Source organism: Agelaius tricolor, unplaced genomic scaffold (genome assembly GCF_023055355.1).
Source record: "Agelaius tricolor isolate 1412-34295 unplaced genomic scaffold, bAgeTri1.0.p SCAF_1, whole genome shotgun sequence".
Lineage (NCBI taxonomy): Eukaryota > Metazoa > Chordata > Aves > Passeriformes > Icteridae > Agelaius > Agelaius tricolor.
The window spans coordinates 87,098,502-87,124,486 of record NW_027269261.1 but is presented as its reverse complement, the minus strand read 5'-3'; the positions used below and the strand labels follow the sequence as shown (position 1 = coordinate 87,124,486).

At 34.5% G+C, this 25,985-nt stretch overlaps 1 protein-coding gene across 2 annotated transcripts in view; it reads left to right on the top strand.

The window, feature by feature from the left end:
• Nucleotides 1-25,985, top strand: part of CSMD1 (CUB and Sushi multiple domains 1) — a 1,073,555-nt gene that overhangs the window by 840,907 nt on the left and 206,663 nt on the right. For both annotated transcript variants that reach the window (XM_071442193.1, XM_071442195.1), the window contains exons 19-22: nt 2,436-2,552; nt 3,379-3,594; nt 6,726-6,914; nt 23,445-23,614. In XM_071442193.1, the coding sequence (XP_071298294.1) occupies nt 2,436-2,552; nt 3,379-3,594; nt 6,726-6,914; nt 23,445-23,614 (692 nt within the window). The remainder of the gene's footprint in view (nt 1-2,435; nt 2,553-3,378; nt 3,595-6,725; nt 6,915-23,444; nt 23,615-25,985) is intronic.

Genomic DNA, 25,985 nt, shown 5'->3' with positions numbered 1-25,985 from the left:
GCTCTTGCTTTAGTGAATTACTTACATTAATGTATTTCTAATTTGCTTTTCAGGTCCAAGGTTTTCATTGATTACAGTGGAATGTCAGAGGATAAACTTAGATTCAGCAAAGTATTTTAGTTTCTCACTTTGTTTTAAACTTTTTTTGTTAAATATGAGCACTAGTCTTCTTCTAACTCTCACTAAGCCTTCTGGCCCCATTCTCAAAATATATAAACCACCAAAGACTATTATAGAAGTTAGGTAATCAAACTCACTCACCTTGTAATCACCACAACTCATTCCTCCTTTACAAGTACAGACACAAAGCATTTTTAAATTTTTTAATTGTTTTTATGAGTTTCTTTCCTTGTTTTCTTTGCCATGATGGATTGACAAATGCAAAGACATCTTAAGCTTGACTAGTATTCTCTTCTTTTTCCACTTGCTTTTAATAAAATGTGTAGATGTATTTTAGAGTTAAAATATCAATATTTAACTCTTTTGTTTGCATATGAATGTTGATCTCTAGGAAGATCTAGTTAATTTTCACTCATTGAAAGAGATTTTTTTCCCACTTTTATGTGAGTGTATGTCAAGAAAATGTCAAGCCTTTCTGGAGTACGTTCGCTAAGCAAGCAACACATAAGGGCTCAACATACATTCAGTCTATTCTTTTCCTCACAGATTAAACTCCATTATGTTACCTAGTCTAACATGGCATAGACCTCACACTCTATTAAGTAATCATTCTGTTAGTGTATTTGCCTTTTGAGGCTCAACAAGTTGTGACCCAGATTTTTGGATTGTGACAGCTTTAACTGAGGTGGAAATGAGCATTTTGCACTCATCTCTTGAGTACTGATGTTCTCAAAATTTTTACTTCAGAAATTAATTTAGCAGAATAATGCCTAAGGAAAAATCATGTTGCTTTGCTTCATGCCAACAAAGAAGAAGTAAACCTGCATACAAATACAAGGTGGTTAAAGTTCCCTCTTAGTAATGTGTCATTCTCAAAATATGCTAATGCCAAGGTGGAACATGAAAATAATTTTTGAGTGAGAGGTAAATTAAAGCACATAAATTCCATATTTTAAATTTTGTTTAAAATAGGGAAATTATTTTTGAAATATGTCATATCTGCTTTGAGTAATGTTGCACAGTCAAATATTTTTCTTCCTTCTGTGGTGTTTACAGGCTAGGATAAGGATTTTTGAATGAATGTATTATTGCTCATTTATGGCACTGTAAATCTGAAGTCCGTAACACTGTTCTTCATTATTAAGCATTGTTATCAACCATATATTTACTGTGGGTTTAGTCAAATGTGTTTTAATTCATACTTCCATGCAGAAATAACTATATTCAGGTAAAACCAGGCTGGAAGCATTTCCTTTCCTTTTACTTACTTATAAATATATAAAAATTACATAAATTCAAAAAACATTAAAAACTTTAACAAAAAACTTAGTCTAATAAGCAATGAAAGAAAAAAGGAACTTAAGCTATAAACCAAGTATATGTATATATATACATACATCTACATAAAGGTACTGCAAGTTTATTGAATATTTTTTCATGTATATTTTCCATCCAGTTAAAGGCAAAGTGTATCACTCTATGTGAGGAAGAAGACTAAAAGCATCTTAATGTGTTGTTGCATTATTGTTTAAATATTTAGTAAATTAAAATTTTAAAAACAGCAGCATAAAAACTGGACAGCAAGAGATGAGTGAAAAGCACAGTCATGCTGTATTTATAAGACCTGTGAGCAATTCAGAATGCAAATCTTAAACATTAATTAATTTGCTATACAAATTTGAACAGCCTAGTTTACCAAATTCTAGTATGCATAAAATGTTTTATAGCATAGTTCTCATGTCTTCCAAAATATTCAATTCCACATAAATTACTTATGATGGGACAATTTAAATCTTTGAAAAAGAGGAAGTTACACTTCTTTTTTCCCCTGAGTGTTGCAGTAATCATCAAACTTTTACTTACTTGAAAAAATGTGCTTTTTACTGAAGTATTTTTGTTTGTTAAAATGCAGTTGAATGTATGTCTTTCAAAATATTTAGTGAAAGAAATGTAGCAGCAAGATATTTTTGTGTTACTTCACAAAAATATCCCCTTTTTTCTTATATACTACTGCAATAGGAATTGATACTTGCAATAATTTTTTTTTGTGTGTGTTCTGCTAACTAACAAGAGAGACTGTAAATGAAAAATAAACTCCTTTTCAAGGACTACTTTAGAAGAAAACAAATTATTGTCAAGATGAATGTTGCAGCTTTGGATTAATTAAATTCTTATTTTAATCCTTTACTCTATTTTTAATTTTAAGTGTAGGTAAAAAATGAACTTTCTCTTTCTTTCTCCCTCTCTCTCTCAAACTCTTTTACAAGAAAGGTTTTTTTGTATGATTTTCTTTTTTTTTTTTTTCTCTTCTTAAGCTTTATGTGGTGGATATATTCATGGGAAGAGTGGAACTGTTCTTTCTCCAGGGTTTCCTGATTTTTACCCAAACTCTTTAAACTGCACTTGGACTATTGAAGTGTCCCATGGCAAGGGTAAGTATCTAAGATGTTTTGCATATATATAATGTCTGTATGGAAAAAAAAAAATCAGACACACATAGTTAAAAAAGGAAATGTCCATTATGAGTTAAATCAACACTTTCTGCCATTCCTTTGAGGAAGAAGTTTAACTTCCCAAAATAAATATCTTCAAAGGTGGGATTTCCAGTTTCTGTTTATTTTTCAAAGGAAGAATTATTTCTAAAGTTGCCAGAGACAGTGTGTTTTATTCTCAGAAAAATGGGAAAAAATAAAATAGGTAAAAATTGGAAAATAATAGCTACTGGTGAAATAGCTCTGTTTCTATCTATGACTGTACATAAAACTTCTGTATGCTTTGTCCTTGTATTTGGAAACTTCCCTGAAGCTTAGAATTAAAAGCCAGAATTGTGTTGGAGGAAATGTGAAAATAAAACACAAATACAAAATTTCAGCCAGGTATTAATGTATGTCTCCTAGGTAATAATGAAATCAAGATATTATAAGTAAAAGAGAATCACAGGAACATGAAGAGCACCTAAATAATACAAATTTAATTTTCAGCGTGCTGTATAAAAATAGCACTGAATACCATCGATTCTCTTATAGGAACTATTGATTTAAAGTGAGCTAAACAAGCATCCCCATTGCACATAATATTCAGTTGAGTTCATGTGCTTTCTGCAAACTTTATTTTCAGAATTTCCGGTTTTGAGTCTAACTTTTTCTCAAAATGTTTCTGTGTAACATAAAAATTGCTTTCTGTGTGACCTACATGTGAAGGAATAGAAAAACTTGTTATTAAATGCTTTTCTTTCCTCCCTTTTTAATTCTTTTAAAGGTGTACAGCTGGTTTTTCATACTTTTCACCTTGAAAGCTCTCATGACTATTTGCTCATCACTGAAGATGGGAGCTTCACAGAACCAGTAGCCAGATTAACTGGCTCAGTCTTACCCCCTACAATTAAAGCCGGCCTCTTTGGAAATTTTACAGCACAGCTTCGATTTATATCTGATTTTTCAATTTCTTATGAAGGTTTCAACATAACATTTTCAGGTAATGAATTCCATTCTGCTAAATATCCTGAAACTGTTCCAGATGATATTTCACTTGCAGATAACAGAAATATTATGAAACACCATAAAGTAAAAAAACAAACAAACAAACAAAAAACACTAATCAAAATTGTATAGTCTATCATAAAAAACTGGTTGAGGTTTAAAAAGGTGGGCAAAAGAATCAAGAAGAATGTTGGTGATTTGACTGTTTTACGTTTGCCCTGTTCTCACACAAACATTAAAATTGTTGAAAAAGAAATTTGGAAGAAAATTAAGGGGAAAAAATTACAAAGATAGAAGGTACTGGTTCAGAAGAAATGAACTAACTTGTTCTGAAGTATAGAAACCTTATAAAAGCAGTGGTATGCTGACTCAGATTCACAAAGGACTCTAAATTGAAGACTGATTTTGAAATGGAAAATATGTATATAAATAAAAACACTTATTAGCTATTGATGTTTTCTACAAGTTATCTCTTTAAGATAAGGGAAACATTTGTTACTGCTTTTTATTTACACTCTTCTAAAACTAGATGACATCTAATATACATTTCTCAGTAATTTTCTTTGCCTATCTCCATTACTAGGAAGTAGAATTACAGATGTAGCAGGGCATCTCACCTCCCAACAAGAGTTCATCTATTGTTTATTAGCTGGTCAGATAAACAGGATGAGCTGTCTTGTAGTGAGTTATTTTGGCACCATAGCCAAAATGGCCAGTGCTCTGGCATCTCCCAGCTGCCTATAAACATCTTACTTTTGAAGTGAGATCTTGAAGGTAAGCTGGATTTCTTATTGACACACACTTCACTGACAAACTAGAAAAGCCACACCAAACTTTCACAAAGCAGAAATCCTCAATACATGATCCTGGAAATGTGTGGAGTTCCTCCCATGAGTAGGGATGCTTATTTTAGAGTTACTCCCCAGGGGTTAAGTGAAGAAATCTGTGTTTATTATTGTCATTTTTGGGGTAAATTACAATACTGTTGCTAGCTTTAATTATAGGTGCTTTGAAATAGTGCACTGTTTTATGCTAGGCTGTAATCCACAAGTAGTTCTTTAGTTTCATATTGCATAGTAATTCTGATTAGGATCTTTGGTGTATTATCTCTGTCTGTTTAATAAATAATTATTTTTATACATAGACCTGATTTACCATCATTAAAACTTGTGGACCAGAGTAAGTCCTAAATTTAAGATGCTGCCAAGTTCTGATGCTAAGGCAGGGTTTTTCTGAAGCTTCCCCTTGTCCCATGACACATATGAATGAATCAAGTGCTAGTTGAAATGCACATGCACATGTATATTTTATGGAAGGAGTACATAAGCAACTTTCATCCAACTCTCCTACATCATTTTTCAGGAACTGAAAGCCAATAAGTTTTGTTGAAAATTGGCAAATTTTACAGATGGCTATGATATTTATGAGTAATGTATCTCATTTAGCTTGCATATTTAAAAAAAGAAAAATCTACCTCACTGATTAGAGCAATAGTGTTGGATTCACTCCTATTAAATGCTAAAATAAATTCATTCTGGAGACTTTGGACTCACCAAAGCAGAGGTCAGCAGTTTTACTAGTTTGAAATGTAAATACAAATATTAATTATTTCACTGATATTTTTTTATCACTAAATAAAAAGAATAGAGCACTAGCCAAGTTGTAGAAAAATGCACAAAATATTGTGGATGCAGGGGGGAAAACTGTGCAGTAACAAAAGATATGGATCACGGAACTTTTGGAACACGACTGAAGGTTTATGTCCTATCTACTACTGCTACAACATACAGAGACAGCGTATGGCATCATTTATATTAAATATACATTTTGAGAAATATTAGGGGGTACATTAACTTTATGAAACTATAAGGTGATTCTGTTTTTTTTAATTTCACACAACCAGAATATATTTCTTCTTAGTAAGAAGTGTTTTGTGAGAACAACTGTTTTGAATGTCATCATTGAAATTTGTCATGAAAATTGCCCTGTGCCTAAAGGTATATACTACAGGGTATATACTACAGGGTATCCTTGTCTAGCTTAGCCCCCACAGTACTGAGAAGAGGTAGTAAATCATATGTTTTCTAAACTTACAACATTTGCCAGCAGAAACTGATGCAGTTTATAGATTGCCTCTAATATTCAGAACTTTCCTACAAGACAGTTACTAAAGGGAAGAATTTATTTATTCCTTTTATTCCATTTATCAGCTGTTTAAAGATTCACTCACAAACTTTAGTTTGGTTTTCTTCCCTGAATAAATGGAGTCTCTTATTCTAAATAAGATTTCACCCTACTTTCCACTGACCTCCAAGGTTAATGTTCTAGAAAACATTTTTTCTTATCTGTTGCCAGAAGGGATCTCTTGGGTCTTTTGGATCATATTCTGAAGAATATAAAATCAAACCTTTTCCATTAGATGTTAAGTTGTTCTTTTTCAACATCTTTTCTCAAAGAAGTTGTTAATAGAAAGCAAGCAAAACAAAAATATGGAAAAACAGGATAAACAAAAAGTGATACTTCCACAGCATATTCTTTGGAGATGGGGAAATGGGTGGCTCATATATTCTCTGAGTTTGATTTGTTTCCTATGTAACAGCCCTGAACTTTTTCCTCATTAGTCTATTCTGACTCCTCCTGATGAATTATTCCTGATGTGCAGTTATAAAAGCACCCTTTTTGAAAATGTGTTCATATTCCTTTCATTCACCTGACCTTTTGTTTGTTTTTTAATTAGATTTTCTTCATCACATAATGATTTCTTTCAACTGTAAGGCTCACTTGTAAAGCTGTTTGGAAGTTCAGATTAAAAGAAACTAGAATTATACACAAAGGAAGTAATTAAACAAAATTATAGTAAACCACTTACAGTACAAGCTGATTACAGCTCTTGAAATTAAAAAAATAGATGTAGTATGGGTAGAACACATTAAATACATAATTACTGTATATATAGGCATAATAGACTTATAGAAAGAGTATTGAGTTTTAGTAGAGAACACAGCTCTAAAATACATGTTTTCCAGCTGTTCCATGCTCACACAATGTAAGCAATTTAGTAAGTTTGCTTTTTTCCATGTGGACAACTTGTCCAGATAATAACATATTATGTTTTATTTTCTGCAGAATATGATCTGGAGCCATGTGATGATCCTGGTGTTCCTGCCTTCAGCAGGCGAATTGGTTTTCATTTTGGTGTTGGAGATTCCTTGATCTTTTCCTGTTTCCCTGGATATCGCCTGGAAGGTGCTAACAAGCTCACGTGCCTGGGAGGGGGTCGGCGTGTATGGAGTGCACCTCTGCCAAGGTGTGTGGGTAGGTGGTCACATGCTTTCATTTCATTCATCAAATCGTTAATAGCACATGGCATGTGTCAGAATACTGGGCAGGGAACAAAGTGCTTGGGTTGAGACAGTTGATCCCCAAGCTGTAAAAACTGTAAAGTCAAGATATAAGTAATGCATGTCTCTTTTATATAGAGAACATAAAATACAGAGGAATAATTATAATTATGCCAGCAAATAAGATCAAAATGTCATGTGAGATAAAATGTAAAAGTAATTATTAAACTTTATGTTTGGCACAGTTAAGTTATAAATTTCATGCTTTGTCTTTTGGGGTAGAGAAATGATGCTTAGCGCTTTTAGGTGAAAATACCCTACTTTAAAAGCCCTGCTGCTGGTTTTAAGGCTCTTTTTTTCATTTTGTGTTGGTATTCTTGTAATTCTAAACTTTTGGGATTTTTACAGTTTACAAACTGCATCAGAGTGTTTTTAAACTTTATTTTTCAAAATTAGTGTTTGGTTGTTAAACATCAGTAACTATGTACTCAAATTGGCTGAACAGTTCTTTTCTCGGAAAAGCTCTGGGACTGTATATTATGAAATTTCTGCAGTTGCTGTATTTCTGAAATGATTTTATCTCCACCATGTCAAGTGAATCTCATCAGCTGCTATTGACATAATGCTCCTGAAAAGTCAAATACTTCCATACAGCTCTAAATGGATTTCCTTAAGAGGGTTCTTGTTTTTAAATAAGATTTTATTTAATGAAGGGAGAAATTCAGCTTCAGCTTCTTTCTTTTATTTATTATAAAAGATGGATCTTTATATCTGAAAAAGTCACCGACATTGTATGTGCATGTAAGATACATAGGAAAAAAAAAAGTATCTCAATTTTTTTTTTATAATGGAGTTATTTATTCCATGATAAAATGATGTTACAGATGAGACAGAAACCAAAATAATATGGAGTTTGCCATTTATTTGGAAATTCTAGATTTAAATCTTAGTCTATTTTCAGCCCTGGGATACGTGCTTGGTTTGGGGGTTGTTTGGGGTTTCTTTCTTTCTAAGGGGTTTCTCTGTGTTTCACTCAGACATGTTTAGTTTATTTTAGATATCATAACATTTTAGTCATCAGCAAAAATATTATTATCTTGTGCTGAAGAAAAAAGACATTCTATATGATGCATGTTTTTGTAAATTTTGTTAACTTTTAAAAAGCCTTTCCTACAGTATCTATAGTAATAAGAGATTTATACCCGATATCTTGAAAATGCTCACTTGGCTATCCTCATAAAGTAAATGACACATTGAAAAGTTACAAGGATTATCAAAGTATCAAAAATTCGCTAAATGAAGTATCAGCCATTGAATTAGCTGTGAATTTATAGGACTAATGTAACCACTTACTGTGCCAGACACAGATATGTATGTTCTGCCTGTAGGTTCTCCCAAGCATAATTTAGTGATACACATCTAATCACATATATATATATATGATATGTCTGCCATTTACATTGAAACAGAATTCATTTACAGAGAGCCCAACATTTCCTTTTTGTTCTTATCTTTAGTTTTTAGCAAATTTGTCGACTAGCCCTGAGACGCTTATGTCACTAGATCCATGTATGAGATCCCACTTTGTAACTGATTAGTAAAACCTTTTATAAAATATGCAAAGACAAGTGGCACTTCTCTAAAATAAGATGATCTAAACAATTCTTTTAACTCAACCTATGTCTTAATTTGATATCTTGTAGTGTAGCAAGGCAAAGATTTATACAATGCAACTAAGACAAATGCAAGGAAAGAAACTTTGCTAGGCAGCTGAGTGAAACAGGGTAAAGGTATACTCAGTGCCCTTCATAGCTGCTTTTAGAAATGATTTTTTTCTTAACACTTAGAGGGTTTACAGAAGTCCCTTTTCTTGTTGCCATGGCACCTAAGACATTAGGGGTGAAGATATCCTCTTACTCTTAAAAAGAGCTGACACAAAGACTTCTTTCTCAGAAGAGTGAAAAGCAATGGGTTGTCGTGAAATCTGCTGTATTTGGAATCTACATTTGGAATTAAATCTAGTCTCAATTCAGTACATTACTGGGTTCAGTAGTCTCTTGATTATTACTTCCTAATTGTCATTTCTACAGTGACCAAACTCTCTTACACAATATATATACATCAACAAGAATTTTCAAGTCTTTCTATGACATATGGTAATACAATCTTTGAAGATACTTTTAATTAGATTCAGGATGAAAGCCCTTCAAATTTAATTGTACTTAATTTATAAACTAAACATTCACATGAGCACATGCTGATTTGTATCACAAAAGTTGTATTCAGTTTCATCTGCTGTTGAAAAAACCAACAAACCAACAGGGTTTCCAAAAGTCTTGACCTTCTCCATCCAAGTAAATAATGTAAAATCCTTCCTCTAGGGTTATCTTAAACATGTCGTGCACTTTTCCTGATCAGAGAACTATTTGTGTCTTTCTACCCTTTCATCTTCTTTAAAGAGTTATTTTCCAGGTAAAGAAAAAGCAGAGCTTGGGAGGTGTAGTTAGCCTAACATCATTATGCTGCCATTCCTAATTTAAAACTTTGAGTCCTCTATGAACAACATTATCATAACTTTCAGTGTCCTTCTCTCCATGCTGTGCAGGTAGATCATCTTCTCCTGGATTTCTTTATCTGATTGCCTGGAAGTTGGTTGGCTCTCAGAATTAAGCAGCATACCCTCTTCTGCAATAAGAACCCTCCTTTTCACAACAAAATACACCACCAAGTCTACCTGCAAAATCAGATTCATATTCATAAACAGGTGGACTTGTAAATCTTATTTCCTTGTGTCAATCATTCACTCTTTTATCTTTTCAATTAGCATGATTTTGTGTAGCTCAGCTATACCCTTCAAGTTGTTTTGCATACTATTCCACCTGACACCCGAGTTTTGAAGAGACTAGCTAGGGTTTTCCTTTGAGTCATCACCCCATTTCTAAATGTGTCCTCCAGATGGATCTGTCCCTTGACTAGAAAGCAGTTTGTGCCTACAGCCACTTACTTGCTACTATTTGGGGAAAAGAGCTTTATGGTTGAAAAGTGTGCAGAAGATCCAGGACCTTAAGGCTGACTCCCTTTACACTGTTTAAAGAACACATATAATTACCCCAGGTGGTGTCAAATTTTCCCCATCTCAGAAGACAAAACTTTTTTTTTTTTTTAAGGGGTGCTTTTCCTATAGAAGCTAGTGTCTAGTGAATTTTCAGTTTACATTGACATGATATAGCTTTTCAAGAACATCCTGTCCTTCCACCTCTATATACCAAGTGTGGGAACACTGGAACTGCCAATCTCCTTACAGGGAGTTTCTCATTCTTGAATTGTTTATAGGAAGGTAGTGGGGTCATCCTTAAAAAAATCTCATTTCCTCTCAGAGTTTCCTCAAAAAACTCAAATAACAGTGGTAGTTTCCCTGACAATTGTCCTAGTAGCTGAAAACTGCAGATGAGACACTCTACTCTTTTTACAAGAGTACTGCTTCCCGTCTTTCCAGACATGGTAACTGCATTTGGGAGAACTTTCACACGATTTTTACTGAACTGGTGACTCCCTGAAGTACATATGCTACAGTTAGGCTTTTCTGCAGTTTCCCACAGTATAAAGGACATAGACAGTAATTTGAAGGAAAAAGAGTCTATCTAACTGTATATAGCTGTTATTTGAGAGATGTCTCAATGTACATTCACAGTCATTTTTCTTTACCCCTCTCCTCAAAATTCACCATAACTAAGAGGAATGTGACATTAAGGGGAACTCTACTACTTTTCTATTTTGCATGATGCACAAAATTGAGTAAGAGCACATTACTCATAGATAATGTCAAGAGAAAACTATCTTTTTAGCAATACTGACATATGGCTACCAGGAAGATAAACATGCATAAGATCTTGAAAAGAAATGTCACTAGCCCATATCTTTTGATTTGACAGTATTGATGTAAATATTTGGGTTTTAACTGTTCTGAAATAACTTGTGACCTGTGAGGATGTTAACCTTATCAACTGGTATGCTACTGTAATTGGTGTGTGACAATGTGTGATGGTTTAATTTTCCAGATCTACTTCTTGATGATTTGCTTATCATTTAAAATTACTGGGTTTATATTGTGTGTGTAGGAGAAAAACAAGCTACTGGAGTACAGACAAGTTCCTCCTGAGTATCTTTAGTCTAGTTGAGATTTGCCACCAGAAAACAGCTTTCGTCCCCTTCATTTGTTTATGTTTTATCTAGTGTTATTATTTGTTATTTTGTTGTTATTATTGCTTTAATTATTATTCCAGTGTTTTCCAGAAAATCATTCAAAAACATGTATTTTGTTAGTAATTATAGTTGTGACGAATTGCTAACACTACTTCTACACATGTAATTTTTTCCCGTTATGCCATTTGCTTTCCATAACTGCAAATGTTGTATATACCTTTAAAAATATATTCCTTTTTACTTATCTCATAACTGTGAAGACAAAACTATCTCAGCATGGATGAATATTCTTACCACCTTTTTCCTTCCAGCAATAACTCTTTTTTCCTCTACCTATAATTACACAGTTCTATTATAGTTTCATTTACATTTCACAGCTGACTACTTTTTCCTGAGGACAAACCCCAGCTTTTAGTGAGCAGTCCCCCTAGAGTACAGATCCAAGAATAAAGTTTCAAGACAGTCACGCACCTCTGCATATCCACAAAACTGTGTGAATCTCAGAAGCTTGGTGAATAGTAGTGTCCAGAAATGAGGTGGAACAACTTCTTATTGAAGTCCATTGAAGTCCCTGATTCTGAGGCTAATGTCCACCTGAAGGAGACAGTCAAAATCGGATTTCTGATGTTATCATACTGTCATCACTAACCTTTTAAACAGGATCCACATTTCATATTTTCAGGAAATTTGTTACCAAAGCAGATTTTCTAAATCTCATCTAACAAACCAAGACTATGCTTTTAATCATACTTTTCTTACTTTAGAGTTTTCTTTAAGTCAAACTATTCAGGAGCTTTCTAATACTCTGTCTTGGAGTTTTATTACTATTAGAAAATGAATTGAAAGATTCATAGATTTAGGGAGGCATTGTTAGGAAGAAACCAAACAAACCAGTGAACCAGAAGACCCTGAAAGCAAAATGAACCTCTAGTTCATTAGAGGTCATAGGAAATGGCAAAAAGCTTCCATTTGCAGGGGTAGGAGAGACTTTTCTGTCCTTGAGGAAGGATATAAAGGAGTTGTTTCAACTTATACACAATTCTTTTGAGTCTGAGGGGAAGGGAAGGGAAGGGAAGAAAGAAAAAGACATGCGTACATTAATTCTTGGAGAAATAATTGAAATAGTACCTACTGTGTTTTGACAAGATCTGTAAAATTAAGAGGATGCTTTCCTATTAAAACACATCTAAATCACTTGTTACACAGCTTAAACTAGCACATAGTACACAAAATTTGTTCTGTAAATATCAGCTGCTTACATGGATCCAATTTAGATTCTTCAATTCCCACATCTGCCAACTATGAAGTCTGCCAAAACACAGCATTCAAAGACAAGGTCATTAAATAATCTTTCTATAAAGGAAAAAAATCTATATGGTTACCTGTGTCTTCTCAGACTCTTTGAGGAGTAGGGTATGTGCAAAAACAGAAATGTTTAACAAAACAAGATACCTGTGAGTATGCACACTTCCAGAGATAGGTGGCCAAGAAGTAGGGGCTGAGGCAGAGGAGGGAGTTTAGACCACAGTGTCAAATACATGCATCTGATGTACACTGAAATTACCTCATTAGTACTTTTTAAAATGTGACTTTATCATTTGCAGTAATCCTCTAAAAAGGTGAGGAATGAGAGAGGAGACATTTCATTCTTTCCTTCCCATTTGACAAAGATACTCTGTTGACTGATTATGGAAGGCAAGGTGTAAAAACTGGTGTGGAGATCTCATTACAAAGTATGGAGCTCAGATGTAGGTGCCTTCTCTTTTCAAAAGACTTGAATTTCATCAGGAGGGAGTGAGCCACATTTGACTCCTCTTGGGTGATCATTCCTTTCAAACCTGTCTCTGATCTGCAGAGGGTAAATGTCTTTTTCCCCATTAACCCTCTCTGAGAAGTCAGCTTGACTTTCTCCCAGGGAAATCCTTTCAAAAGGCCCAGGTTAGACCAGAAAACCTTTCAGCGGGTCTCACATACCCAGGTTATACTGAGGGGAAAAACATTATCATTATAATTTCAGAAAAAAAATGGCGGTCATCATTTGACTTGCTCTTGTAGTTGTACCCTTCAGTGACCCACTGAGTGTCAACGTCCTTCTCCTCACAACCTTCTCTGAGGTTGACTTTCTCCCACAGAAAACCCTTCAGTTGGTCCAGGTCACACCAGAAAACCCTAAATATCTTTCAACCACACTGATCACTCCACCACATCCAAGGGATCCTGTGTGATTTGACAATTATGTAATGTTCTGGTCTGGCCAGTGGGTTTAGGGGAAGGTAACTTGATTGACTCTGGGTGGTTTGTGAGAGAAACAAGAAGAATTCTCAAGACTAGAGTGAAATGACACTGAATTAGCAGAATATATCTTATATCTATCTATTATATCTATCTATCTGTCTATCTCTATGTGGGTGTGTGGCAGGTTTATTTTATAGCAGTTTGATTGCAATGGAAAGAAGGTATGTGGCCACTGTTGTTATAATCTATAGAAATATAAAAAAAAATAATTTAAGAAAATATATCAGGAAAATAAAAAAGAGATAGAAACAACAGAAAAAACAGAAGTAGAGAGTGGAGAGAAAAGTTATCACTGCACGAGGATCCAGCAATGAGACTATTGCAACTGAGATGTCCATTGCTTTTGACGGTGGTCACAGGGGTCTTAGGATGAGGGAAGAGACGTAGATCTGACTCTATGTTACAGAAGATTTGATTTATTATTTTATGATATTTATTACATTAAAACTATACTAAATAATAGAAGGAAAAGTTTAATCTCAGAAAGCTAGCTAAGCTAAGAATAAAAAAGAAAAAAATGATAACAAAGGCGACTGCCTCAGACTCTCTGTCCGAGCTAGCTCTGCTGTGATTGGCCATTAATTCTAAACATCTACATGAGACCAATCACAGATGCACCTGTTGCATTCCACAGCAGCAGACAATCATTGTTTACATTCTGTCCCTGAAGCCTCTCAGCTTCTCAAGAAGAAAAATCTTAAAGAAAGATTTTTAATAAAAAGATGTCTGCGACAATTGCTCAAAGTGATGATTGTGGTCTTGATCCATTGAGGATGGGGAAAGCCCCCACAACATAAAGTTCAGAGTTTTTCTTTGATAGTTTATTACATTTATGACATTTTCTAATGTTTCTCAGTATAGTGTAGCCAGTCATGCCTTATCAGAAGGGATGAATACCTTCAGGCCTATGTGTGAATGTCTAGATAACTCCCCTGGGAATGAAGTTTTTCATCTGAGCCAGTTGCCTTTTCCCTTATCTGGCTCAAAAGCCAGCTTGTTGCTAAACAAAGGTTGGTTTTTAGTGGTCATCATCTGGTGTTGGGTCCTCACCCCCTCTGCACCAGGGCTGCTCTTATGCAGAGGTTTCACCACCACACATCCAAAATGCCTCCTTCTCCTCCCCTTCCTTTGGAGGGGGGTGCAAACCTGGCCTCAGCAAAGCACCCTGCTGCTTTTGCAAATGAATGATTGTTTAAGTTATTAACCCTTAACATTCCAGTCTCTCATAAGAGGGAAGAAACATTTGAATTTGTTCTTCAACTCTCCTTTATGTGATTATCTCAACAATTATATTATTTGATTTGCAATTCCGTCTGCTTGCCTACGCTTTCCCTGCTCACTATCTCTTTAAGAAACTGTGTAATTTTACCTATATATGACAAATAATGAAAATATTATTGTGCACTACAGATTACACAGTGTACACTATATTCAGCTCAAATAAGCCTTTAATGGTAAGGATTGAACAGAGTTCAAACACAGCATATAAAAGAGTAGTTATAATATAAAATAGTTATATTGTAAAATCTTAGTTTTGAGTGCTGGGTCTTTTTTGTTTGGTTTGATTTTTAACCTGTGTTATTTCCTGTCCTCAATGAGTCATTTCAACTCAAGCTGTAAAAAACCTAATCCCTAAATCAATTCCTAAATCAAGCAGTAAAAAACTTAAAAGGTAAAGCTGAATAGAAAGCACCCCTGTATATTTTCATTTTGAATTTAAGTAGTGTTGCTCCTTTATTAAATTTTATGTGGCACTTGAATTTTAATAGTGTTTGAGTGAAATCTTCACTGAGGTATTGCTCACTGGTATTCACATTAATATCATGTTAATTTATCATATTCAGTTGTTATATTAAATAGTACTTGAATAATTGGCAGGGTGCTACAATAAAATGCTGACATCATTTAATAAGCTGTTTCTTTTTAATAGTTTAGTTAGTATTCATTGCAAAGTCATCAATTGTAATTAATGTACTCTGTCATGCTGTAGCATTGAGTTAATTTCCAGTGAGATTGAAACAAGTGGAAACCTTGTTAGTGTGAATAGCACTGGAAATTTCTGTGAGACCCCTGAGATCTGACATTCATTGTTTTCTTTAAAGTCTCTGTAGCATAAAATCTGGATTTGAGTTCACCTTTAGGAAGTCAGACTAAGTCTGGAAATTGATGTTCATTTTTAGCTAGAGTTTAGGCAGAGAGAGCTCTCAGTTAAGAGCTGCTCATGAACAAGAAACCTTATATAACATCAGTAGCTGAGTCTCTGAATCTTCAGACAGAAACAAGGATGTTCATGCATTCAGGACCCACTGTATTTCAGAATTTTTTATTTAAATGCTATGTTATGTCTATAGGCTGTTTTCTGTTTTATACTATGTATTTCATAGTTATTTGATGTTTTCTATAATTTCTGGGTTTTTTTCTCTTAAAGCACTGCATTTTTTAAAATACAATCAAAAGGTTGCATTATTTAATCCCTTCTTTCAGTTTTTGACTGTATATTGAGAATTTGCTTGAGTTAGTATTTGAGTCTTACTGTCTGAAACTTTTAAAAAGATATAAAATAAAATCTTTAAAATATATTTGCCATATAATAATAACAGGTTTGAGTTGACTCTATCTGAAAACTGAAACTTTAGTATTCAGGAATCACTACAGATTTCAGCTGGAGTGACTTTTATGAGACCTCAATTACCTTTATCTGAGGCCTGGTATGAAGTAATAGTCACCTAAAGTTAGAAGGAATAAAGATTGCCTCAAGTAACCCTTTTGCCTTCTTTCTATGGCTTAAGGTTATGTCTGCTATGTGTTGTTTCCTGCCAAGACAATTAATCTAGGGATGTTATGTCCAAAGATTATTATCAGATGATACTAGAAAGAGTAGACAAAAATATCAAAATAATTTAAATACAAAAAAAAAATGCCCATATCTTGGTTTGTGCCAATAATCCCCTGAGGCCAATTAACATCATAGGGTTTGTTTTGAGAATGTGAGTAGTGCCTTTTTTCAGTGGCATATGGATTGAGAACTAATTAAGCAAACCACAGAAAAGGATTTGCTGCTGTTTAGGCCTTCCTTTCCTGCTTCATTGTTTTGTGCATTTGAATGGTACAAAAAATACAGGATAAGAGGTTTGTTTTCAGCAAAGAATTTCAGTAGGGTTTTCACTGAGGCATTCTAACCTCACCACCATCATACAGGTGCTGCTTAAAGAATACTAAGAGAGGCTGACATGACCATGCTTTAGTAGTGCAGTCCACAGCTGATGACCTAACTTTACTTGAAATCTATCTCAGAGAAGCAAAGAGAAGAAAGGAGAAAGAAAAAACAGGGAATGCCACTTCTCAGGCACCAACTGGTAAGAGTGAGGAAAGAATCCTCAGACAAAAAACTCTCTCCAGTAAAAGTAGTGGTGGCAATAACAATGATAATAGTAATGAGGAAAAATCCCAATATCTTCTTGCTTTCTCCCTGGTACAGTTACATTTTTCATGCAGACCTCAAGATTCTCACTGGTAGCTTATGATACTGTTTACACCAAATAGATCATATGTGTGTGCTGCAGACTAAATAGTATTTAACATGATATATTTGTGCATATATTTTATTGTATAATATTTATTGTGCATTAAAATAACTATTAACTGCTCATTTACTGCAAGGTTCTATTCAAGTATGAAGTTACAAGATAAACACTACCAGATCTGGAATGATGTGATCTCTGGGTAGAGTTACAGGCTAAAATTACAAGGCTAAAAAATGAGCAGTGGGATGAGAACAGTGTGATTTAAGAATCAAGGGCAATCACTTTTTAGGAGAAACCCAGCATAACATCGTTTCGAAATTCAGTAGTGCCAGGTGAGAAAAACAGCACTTGTGAAACCAGAGTGAAGGTAATGCTGCAGCCACCCGCCAGTGTGCAGATGAAAAGTTATAGGTGCACCCTCAATGTGGAGGGCAGGCAGCAGAGTTGCAGATGAAGGACTGCTGACAATACAGACTCAGCCACTGTGTAGTGAGTTGCTGTGGAAACTCCATGTGCACCGCAGTTTGATGCAGTGTTCCAGTTAAGAGGAAGTTTCAGCTCCTAGACTATATCACAGTTTGTAAATGAATCCATGCTTGAGTCCAGTCATGTATTGTGTCTGCCCTGAAGAAGTCATATTCCCAGCTTTAGAGACCCTTCACTGAATGTGGGGGAACCCTAAGTTTTTGCCATTATGTGAAGGGAGAGCATACGATGCTTTATCTGTGATCCCCTTTGCTCTTTTATTGATGTTGCATAACCATCCTACTGGATAAATAACAATATTGTCAAACAGAAATATAAAGAATGTCTGAGCTCAGCTTCTTCTCATACTTCATAACCTGCTGCACAATTTTGCAAGTACAATAAAAGTATTCTGCACTCAGTGGAGTGCTTTGTGTCAGAGAAGCCTTTAAACTGACAACATACGACTTTTATTTGATCTCTGCTTTGGAGATCTGCTTAAAATCCTGTCCAACCTTTTAGCAAGATGTATGGAAGAAAAAATAATAAAGTAAACTTTCCCATTAAACAAAGTTATTGTTACATTTTACATGAACTGAATTTCAAAGCATTTCAAAAATCCCTGAATTTTGTTTGTTTTATAGTTTGTGCTCATATTTAGGAAGTGTTTGATGATCTTCAAAAGATCTACCCTCTGCAGTTTCCTTTTATCCAATTTCAAGTGAGACAATGAAAGAAAGAAAAAAGTTACTTATTTAGATAGAATTTTGTGACTTCATTAAGCACAAGAACAAAGAATGGGGTCAAGTATCTCTTTCAGACAGATTACTCTCTCTGAAAGGGAATTAAAGAACAGTTTGATAAAGCAGCATTTTTCAGTCTGCTGCACTTCTTATCAAGGTTATAACAGACAACTTGGAAACTGTAGTAATTAAAGCATGTAGTTCCTCTAAAATCTTTTAGAGGAGGAAACAGTCAATATGAGTATTTCTTTTGCTTTCGTGGTTTTCTGGCTCACTGGTGGGTTTTTTCAATTTATTTTTCTGGTTTTTTTTCTCTTGACATACTTGTTACATATTCTCTGGTGAAAAATATATTGGATATTACACTTCTTTTTGGTCACAGGATATAATTGAAATACATGATTAAATTGAAATATACAAAATGAGAGCTGGATCTTAATTGTTTAATCTAGAGAGTAGCTTTAGGTGTTACTGACCATATTGATAGTAAAAAAACCTAAAACTTTGAATCAATGTACTTTGTATCTTGAAAAGTAAATAGATAAAATTAAAATAGATTGGTACAGAAACAAAGGAAAGGGAGATATGCAGCACAGAGAAGAGATCTCTGTTATGTCATAACATGTATTTCAGTGCTACATTTTTGAGGTATTATATCATATGCAGATTTTAAGTTCTTTAGTTATACCTACATTATACTAATCTATGCATATCCACATAACCACACAGAGAGCACGGTGAAATATATACATTTTCTTTAAAGGCTACAGCTTGAGGTGTTAGTCCTGAAAATACTATTTACATAGAGTATATTCAATGGGTATGTTGTAGTTTACCCGTTCACCTAAATTCACCTTGATGCTTCCAACACAAGGTTGTGGATCAAAATATGGGGACAGAATATCAACAGTAATTACTTTAAGATCAGTAAAGATTATTTCTCCTGGCAAATTCCATACCTGTCAATGTTTGCATAATTTAAGACTTGTAGATACTAATAGAGATATAGTTGATTTTTATCAAAGAAATGGTGCATATTGGTAATATTCAGTGAATTGTAGTTAATAAATGAAATTATAATCACATACAAGATATTTTTTCTCATGTGGGGGAGTGAGAAATCTTTTTCATCTTTCTGGGCTGGGGAGGCAGTTCATGTTGTCAAGATGAAAGCAGGTTTCTGGAACCGAGCAGGTATCTGGAAGGCACTGAAGTATGGAAGTGGCCTCTGCAGTCAAGAACTAAAGAGCTCTTTAGTTCTTGATATAACATAATAGCATTTTTCTGTTTGAGATAAAAAAGTCAGTAGTTACTCATAGAACACATGTGCTAGATAGGTAATGTTGCATTCATCTTTTAAGGCTGGCAGTGCTTTAGTTTTCAGTTACCATAGGTGGACAAGCTATGTCCCTTCTTTACACAAAACTGCTACAGCTGGATCTCTCATTTAGAATATAAGAGATGTGGCTTCATTTGCTTTGTATCTATAAAAGAATTTTAAAGTGTATCTGATGCTTGCTAGCAGAATCATCTTTTCAATGTTGCCAAAGGCTCTTGTTTCATTTTGCATAGGGAATTAAAAATCAGAGGTGAAGAAATGGAAGTGAACGTGAATATATTTTTCCAGTCTAGTAGTTCAGTGCTCACAAGGTAGCAGTGAATATTGATTCATGAGTTACTTCAGATTTTTTTTTTCCCAACTGTTAAATGTATGAGTTTCTTCAAAGAAGTATTCCTTCTCCCTTATTTAATGCCCTACCCACTGTGCTAAAGAGATTAGTCAGCATTTGTTTGCTTTGTGACTGATTTTCAAATCTCTCTGTGTGAGGCAGAAGTCGTAGGAGATTCATGTTCAAATCCCCAGAGGCAAAGTGAATTGAATTTAGGTGTCACACATCCTGGCTGCATGTGTTAATTATGATATAAAAAAGTAGCAGCAGTATCAGCTAGTGTAAGTATTTTTAAAGAAAAAACATGAACACGTTTTCCCACACCATTCAGTAAAATATTAGGATCTTGAAGGGGAGACATTCCTTTGACTGCTTAAGCTTTTCCTGCTGCCAAGGCCAGACTCAGTATTGCATTTCATTGAGTTTCTAGTTCATAATTATGAGAAGCGTGGCAATGCAGTTCTGGATGGCAGTGTGTGGGAGCAGTTAGAAAAATGGTCAATTGAAGTCCTTGGGTCATAGGGTCTGCTGTATATCTGGGCATTGGTGACAAATAGCAGAGATTTCAATTAGCACACTTAGAAGCTCCAACAACCTGGAGAAATAAGGAATTTTTCTATCAATGAGGACAACATTTCTTTGAAAAAAATCTCCCGGCCAAGATATTGGGGGAGCTAATTAAACATGGCCTTGACTTGATATCCTAAGATTAGCAAAATACAGCTAGAAAACTTTAACCTGACCTGTGACAGGCTTTGAATATATTGAGGAAAGGAAATTACAAAGAAGGGCTTAACTTCCTTTGAAAGCCTCTTTCTGGGGTCTGTGTTAGTGATTTGCTGACTGACACAAGATGAGGTAGGGAACTTGACTGGCCAGATGACATGAGCAAGCCTTTGTCATGATAATGAATGGAATGATGGGGCCTGATGAAACTGAATAGCTGTCAGATATTTGCAAGGGATTTGAAAAAGGGTAACATGAATATGGTTTTATAGCATGGGTTGGAGGTATATGAGTGCCAACTTGAGTTCAGAGAACTTTGCCATGTAATTGAAGATTAGTAAATAATTGATCATGTTAGAATACATCTTCTTCTTTCTGAGAGTACCATATTTTAGTAGGGTAGTAGTATTTTGATTTTAGTTTGTAACTCTCATATCCCTTATATGTCAATACTTTTATTCACAGATCTAAAATTACCATGGCTTTGAACCTTGGAACATAGACCTCTTGATCAAGAAATGTGTCAAGTTCTAGATTTTGGAAAGCTCATTGTACACTTTCTCTATAACTGCATATGTCTTAGTGGTTTACAGTCACTGAAAAAAATGTAGAATATTTCATGAACATTAAGTAAGAAAAAATCCTTTGCTTCCATACTTTTTTCTCGTCAATGATGTACTTGTGTTTTTCTAGTTCTTTAAAGGAGGTAAATAAGAAGATACTGATGCAGCCTAAGGGACCGTTGGTTTTTTGCATGCCTTTACCTAGGCAAACACTTGTTTGCAGAAAGGTAGTGTAGAGTACTGGTGTTGTAAATGTTTTACATTAATGTGGCATTAATTTTGGCATTGCTTTGAATTACATTTTATAAACTTAATCAGTCCCACCTTCCTCCTAAAATCCAAGACAAAAATAGCTACATATGGATATGTACACACCAACAGATACAGAGAGACATTTATATGAATCCCTATGTAATAAGTATCACACACTTGACATGCTTTACCAAAGAAGTATTGAAATAAAAAATCTAGTTTCTCAGTGTACTACAGTTCTTTGAAACATTTAGGCAATGTAAAGTGACTTTAAACATGTTAGAAATACCTTATGCATCCTACATTCTCCAACAAGGAAAGAGTTCATCTGTCTGAAGCTTGGTGGCAAGCTTATTCTCCAACACCCTTCTGCCTGTTAAATATAATGTAGCTCAAATGTGAAGCTAAGGAAGGGGAGAATATAAAGCTCTACATTAAAACAGCGAATGAGTTCTAACTTTACATGCTAGATAAAGATCCTGAGCCAGTTTATTGGTGATTTCCTTTTTCATTTTGCCTAAGGAGATCCCAAACGCAGACTAAAAATAAGGCTTCATGTAAGATTGTTTTTGACTCATTCCCCCTTCCCTTGTTCCCCTTTTCATTCTTACTTCCCTCCTTTGCACTTCCCTTCGTCCATCCCTGCTGTCCTCTCCTTCTCCTTCTTACTCCCTTTCTTTCTTCAGATTCATTGTAGGGAGGAAGTAAAAAATACACTCTAATTTTTGTTCTTTTCAAAAGCAAGAGGGACATAAATTTGGTATCTGAAGCCTCGGAAATGTAAAACCAAAATGTTTAGACTGCTTCTTTGCAAATATAAATCATATATTGCTTCTTGAATTCTTCTCAAATAAATGCTTTACCATCCTAAAACCCCTAAAAATCTATTAAATATTTTTAGAAAAAAAAACAGATTTTTTCTAAACCTACACCTTCTTTGACAGGGCGTATCTGTTATTTTACAATTATACATTAATTTATTATTATTTTATCTTTTTTGTTTTTTACAAAACTCCAAATGAGGTCTAATGATGTTCTGGTCAAAAAAAACACAAGGTATTTTATCCCTAGACTGAAAAATGAGATATCAATATCAATTTCATACAGCTAAAAACAAGCTGAAGATTAATTGTTGGTATGTTAATGATAATGTGGGATTTTATAAGGTATTTTTAGGTCATTTTTAAGTAGTTTAAATATCTGTTTGAACAGTACACCAATATTATTTGCTGTCTGTTTAGATGTTTTCATCTATGTGGTGGAATTTATGTTGCATATTTGGCATTTTTGGCATAATTTTATTAGTCTTTATTCAAAATTCAAACTGAGTCCATGGTCTGGAACATACCACTCCTCCTGCTCTTTATTATTTTCTTTACTGGGGAGCTGCAACAAGAAATGTCTAATGAAAGTGTCAATTGGTGCCTACTACAGATGGCTGTGAAAAAGACTCACCTACTCTTTACCCAGAAAGGAAAGGATCTGTCTCTTTGGCATTGACTGATGTCAATAAATGTTGGTTTGTTTTTGTTTTTATTTTTGTTTTATTCCAGGTAGAGAAAAACATGTTTGAATGCTCTTGATTTAGTACCAGATTGTTTTTTGATTCGTTTTTTGTTTCTGGTTTTTTTTTTTTTTTTTTAGTTTACTGCCTGCTTTTTAAAATACTTATTTGCAAAGCTGAATACAGAGGTAAAATCAATATTATGCCTATTTGAAATATGACCACAATAAGTATATTTCAATAAAGCATTCTATTTTTATGGATCCAGGCTAACCTGCATTATTGGTTAGTCTGATGGGAGGACTAGGGGATAAATTGAAGGTAAAAGCACATAAGTGCACATAATAAACAGACCCAGTGAAATGCAGGAGATGGCAACTGTGATAGGGTTTCTAGGAGGTGGTCCTACAGATGAGCCCTGATAGAAATATAATTTTCCTAGATAGCCTGTTAGAGATTTCTGATAGACTGATAGAGTCTAAATATTATTGCTAGTAACTCATATTTTCTTGAATTGGATAATTCACTTCTTTTGTTTTAATGTGTCTATTTTCTTTAGCTGAATGTGGAGCAACTGTCTCTGGAAATGAAGGAACATTATTGTCTCCAAATTTTCCATCTAATTATGACAACAACCATGAATGTATCTATAAAATTGAAACTGAGGCTGGAAAAGGGATCCATCTTAGAGCCAGGACCTTTCAGCTGCATGAGGGAGATATTGTTAAGGTAATAAGAAAAATTATTTCAATTTCTATGCTAACTATTCATATTGCATGAATAAATCTGTTTCCAATGGCAATTATCTTTCTTTTCATATCCAATAGGTGGATAGCATCACTGCCTTGATACTAGATTCAAAGAAACTATCGGAGACATTGTGATTTCAATTACATTTCCAGACGTATTAGACTGTTTAAAGTGGTTTAAATCTTAAAAGGAAACCTAAAATTTCAACTTGGATTTTGAATATCAAGTATTTTTCTCTCTTTACACAATATTTATAAGTGTAGCACAGGGATTTTTTTTTCCCTAAATGGAAACTAACATTACAATATTGACTATAACTTATAGTAATAGAACTATAACTTAGTTATAGAAGCTGTCTTTCATTCTTTTACATTGCAGGCACCATTTGAAACATGGCCTAAATATATATAGATTTTGAGCATCTACTTTTCTACAGCATGGTAATAAGTTGCTTTTTCCTAATAGTAGCTGTTGCATTCTTGTATGTACTGAAAATCCTAATATTCATCTGAAGTACTGACCATACATTAAATTAGTATTTCAATTTTAATGTCCCCAAATTTTTGGTTAATTAATACTTAAAATCACAAAGTATTCAGAATTCAGTTAGCAATTTCCTTTCTGGATATCTTCCAGCAACCCATTTAACTTGTTAGAAATTGCTGTCTCTTAATTTTTTTAATTTACACCAAGCACTTCTCACAAGGAGTTTAAAGATATGATTGTTATGGATCAAATATTGGTGGCTATACTTTTATCCATTTCATCATCTTAAGAGCTTCCTTGTGTAATTAAGTGTGACAATTAATTTCCTGCAAAAAACAAGGCATTTACAGACAGGATGAAGGTGGAGAGGAAAAAAGGGCTTCATTTTAATATAGACATTTATATCTTTGTTAATATATCTCTTCTTTTCAACAAGTACTTCATTTGACCATGAAATAAGCAAAACTTATCGTTCAGTTTATAGATTAGAAAGTTACAATCAAAAGAACAGCATTTTCTCCATCTTTACCCACAAAAACATTGATAATAAATGCTACCATGTATAAAACACTGCAAGACCTTGGTTTTGCTTGTAGACCAAAGGGAATTGAGTAGCTGGATGAAATATGTGGTTTGTATTGTTCTTTGCTCCTATTATCCATGGTCTGACAGTGCAGATCCCCAAAAGTATTTTTGCTTTGAAGAGATGCAGCAGGGAAGAAAGAACTTAATTGCCCTCTGAGTTGCTAGAATGTGGTACGTAAGTCTCCCAGAAGCTTTGCAGATATATGGTTTGTAAATAATTTAATAAACTACTTAAAAATCTACAACAAAAAATCCCTTAGAAAAATCTAAAGAAACATTCAAGAAACTCAGTTATCCTTCAGAAAAATCTCATGAGTAATGTCTCCAGCATACTTAGCGATATTCCCTGGAGATACAAGAAGGATTTGCCTGAGACAAAACTGTTCTGAGCAACCTGTTAGATACTTTATTTTATAGACCTTTTAGCACAATTCTTCAGAGGAAGCAAAGGCAAAATTGTGGTGATGTCTGAACTGCAAGGATTGTTCTCTGGTTTTGAGTCAGTTCCCACTGCACAGCTTCCATTTATACAATTAAGCTCTCTTCCACCAATTAAGGTCTCTCTACTACCTGCATTGATGAAAACAAAGTCTATTTCCTCTCTATTCCCATGCCAGGATGTCCTTTTACATATTTCCATTGGAATCAGCATGTTGGCAGGGTTATGGACTTTAAAGCTTGCTTTCTTTCCTATCTGCAACCAAAATATGAGCAAAATATGTTATAAACCCCAGCTTTCTATGGTGTGCTCCACAGAAGGAAGCTGCAAGATTGCCTTGCTGACAGCTTGAAAGAGATGCACTAAGCTTAAGAGTATTTATAAACCTTGTGCTGAAATATAGAGCATTTTCCCAGCTCAGTATCTCATTCTGCTTTACAAGAAAATCTGTAGGTACACAATGTTGCACTGGGTGTGAGTGCCCATCTCTGGCAGCTGCTGCAGCTCCATGAAGTGAGGCCGGGGCTGCCCCAGCCAGGCACAGCCACTTACAGCTGGGCACAGCCACTTACAGCTGGGCACAGCTGGTTCCAGCCAAATCCATCTGCCCACTGCAGGGCATGGCTGAGCCACGGCTGGGGTGGGGGCACCTTGGGGAAATGTAGCTAAAGAAGGGCAAAAAATGCTGCACAGAAGTGCATGATAAAGTGGGCTGATAAAAGCCTGTAATAATAATGTAATAATCCTGTGAGAAATGACTGCTCAATTTTAAAATTTTAATAAACCTTAACAAAAAATACAACAAAAGGACTAAATAAGGAAAAATTAGAGCATTGGGAG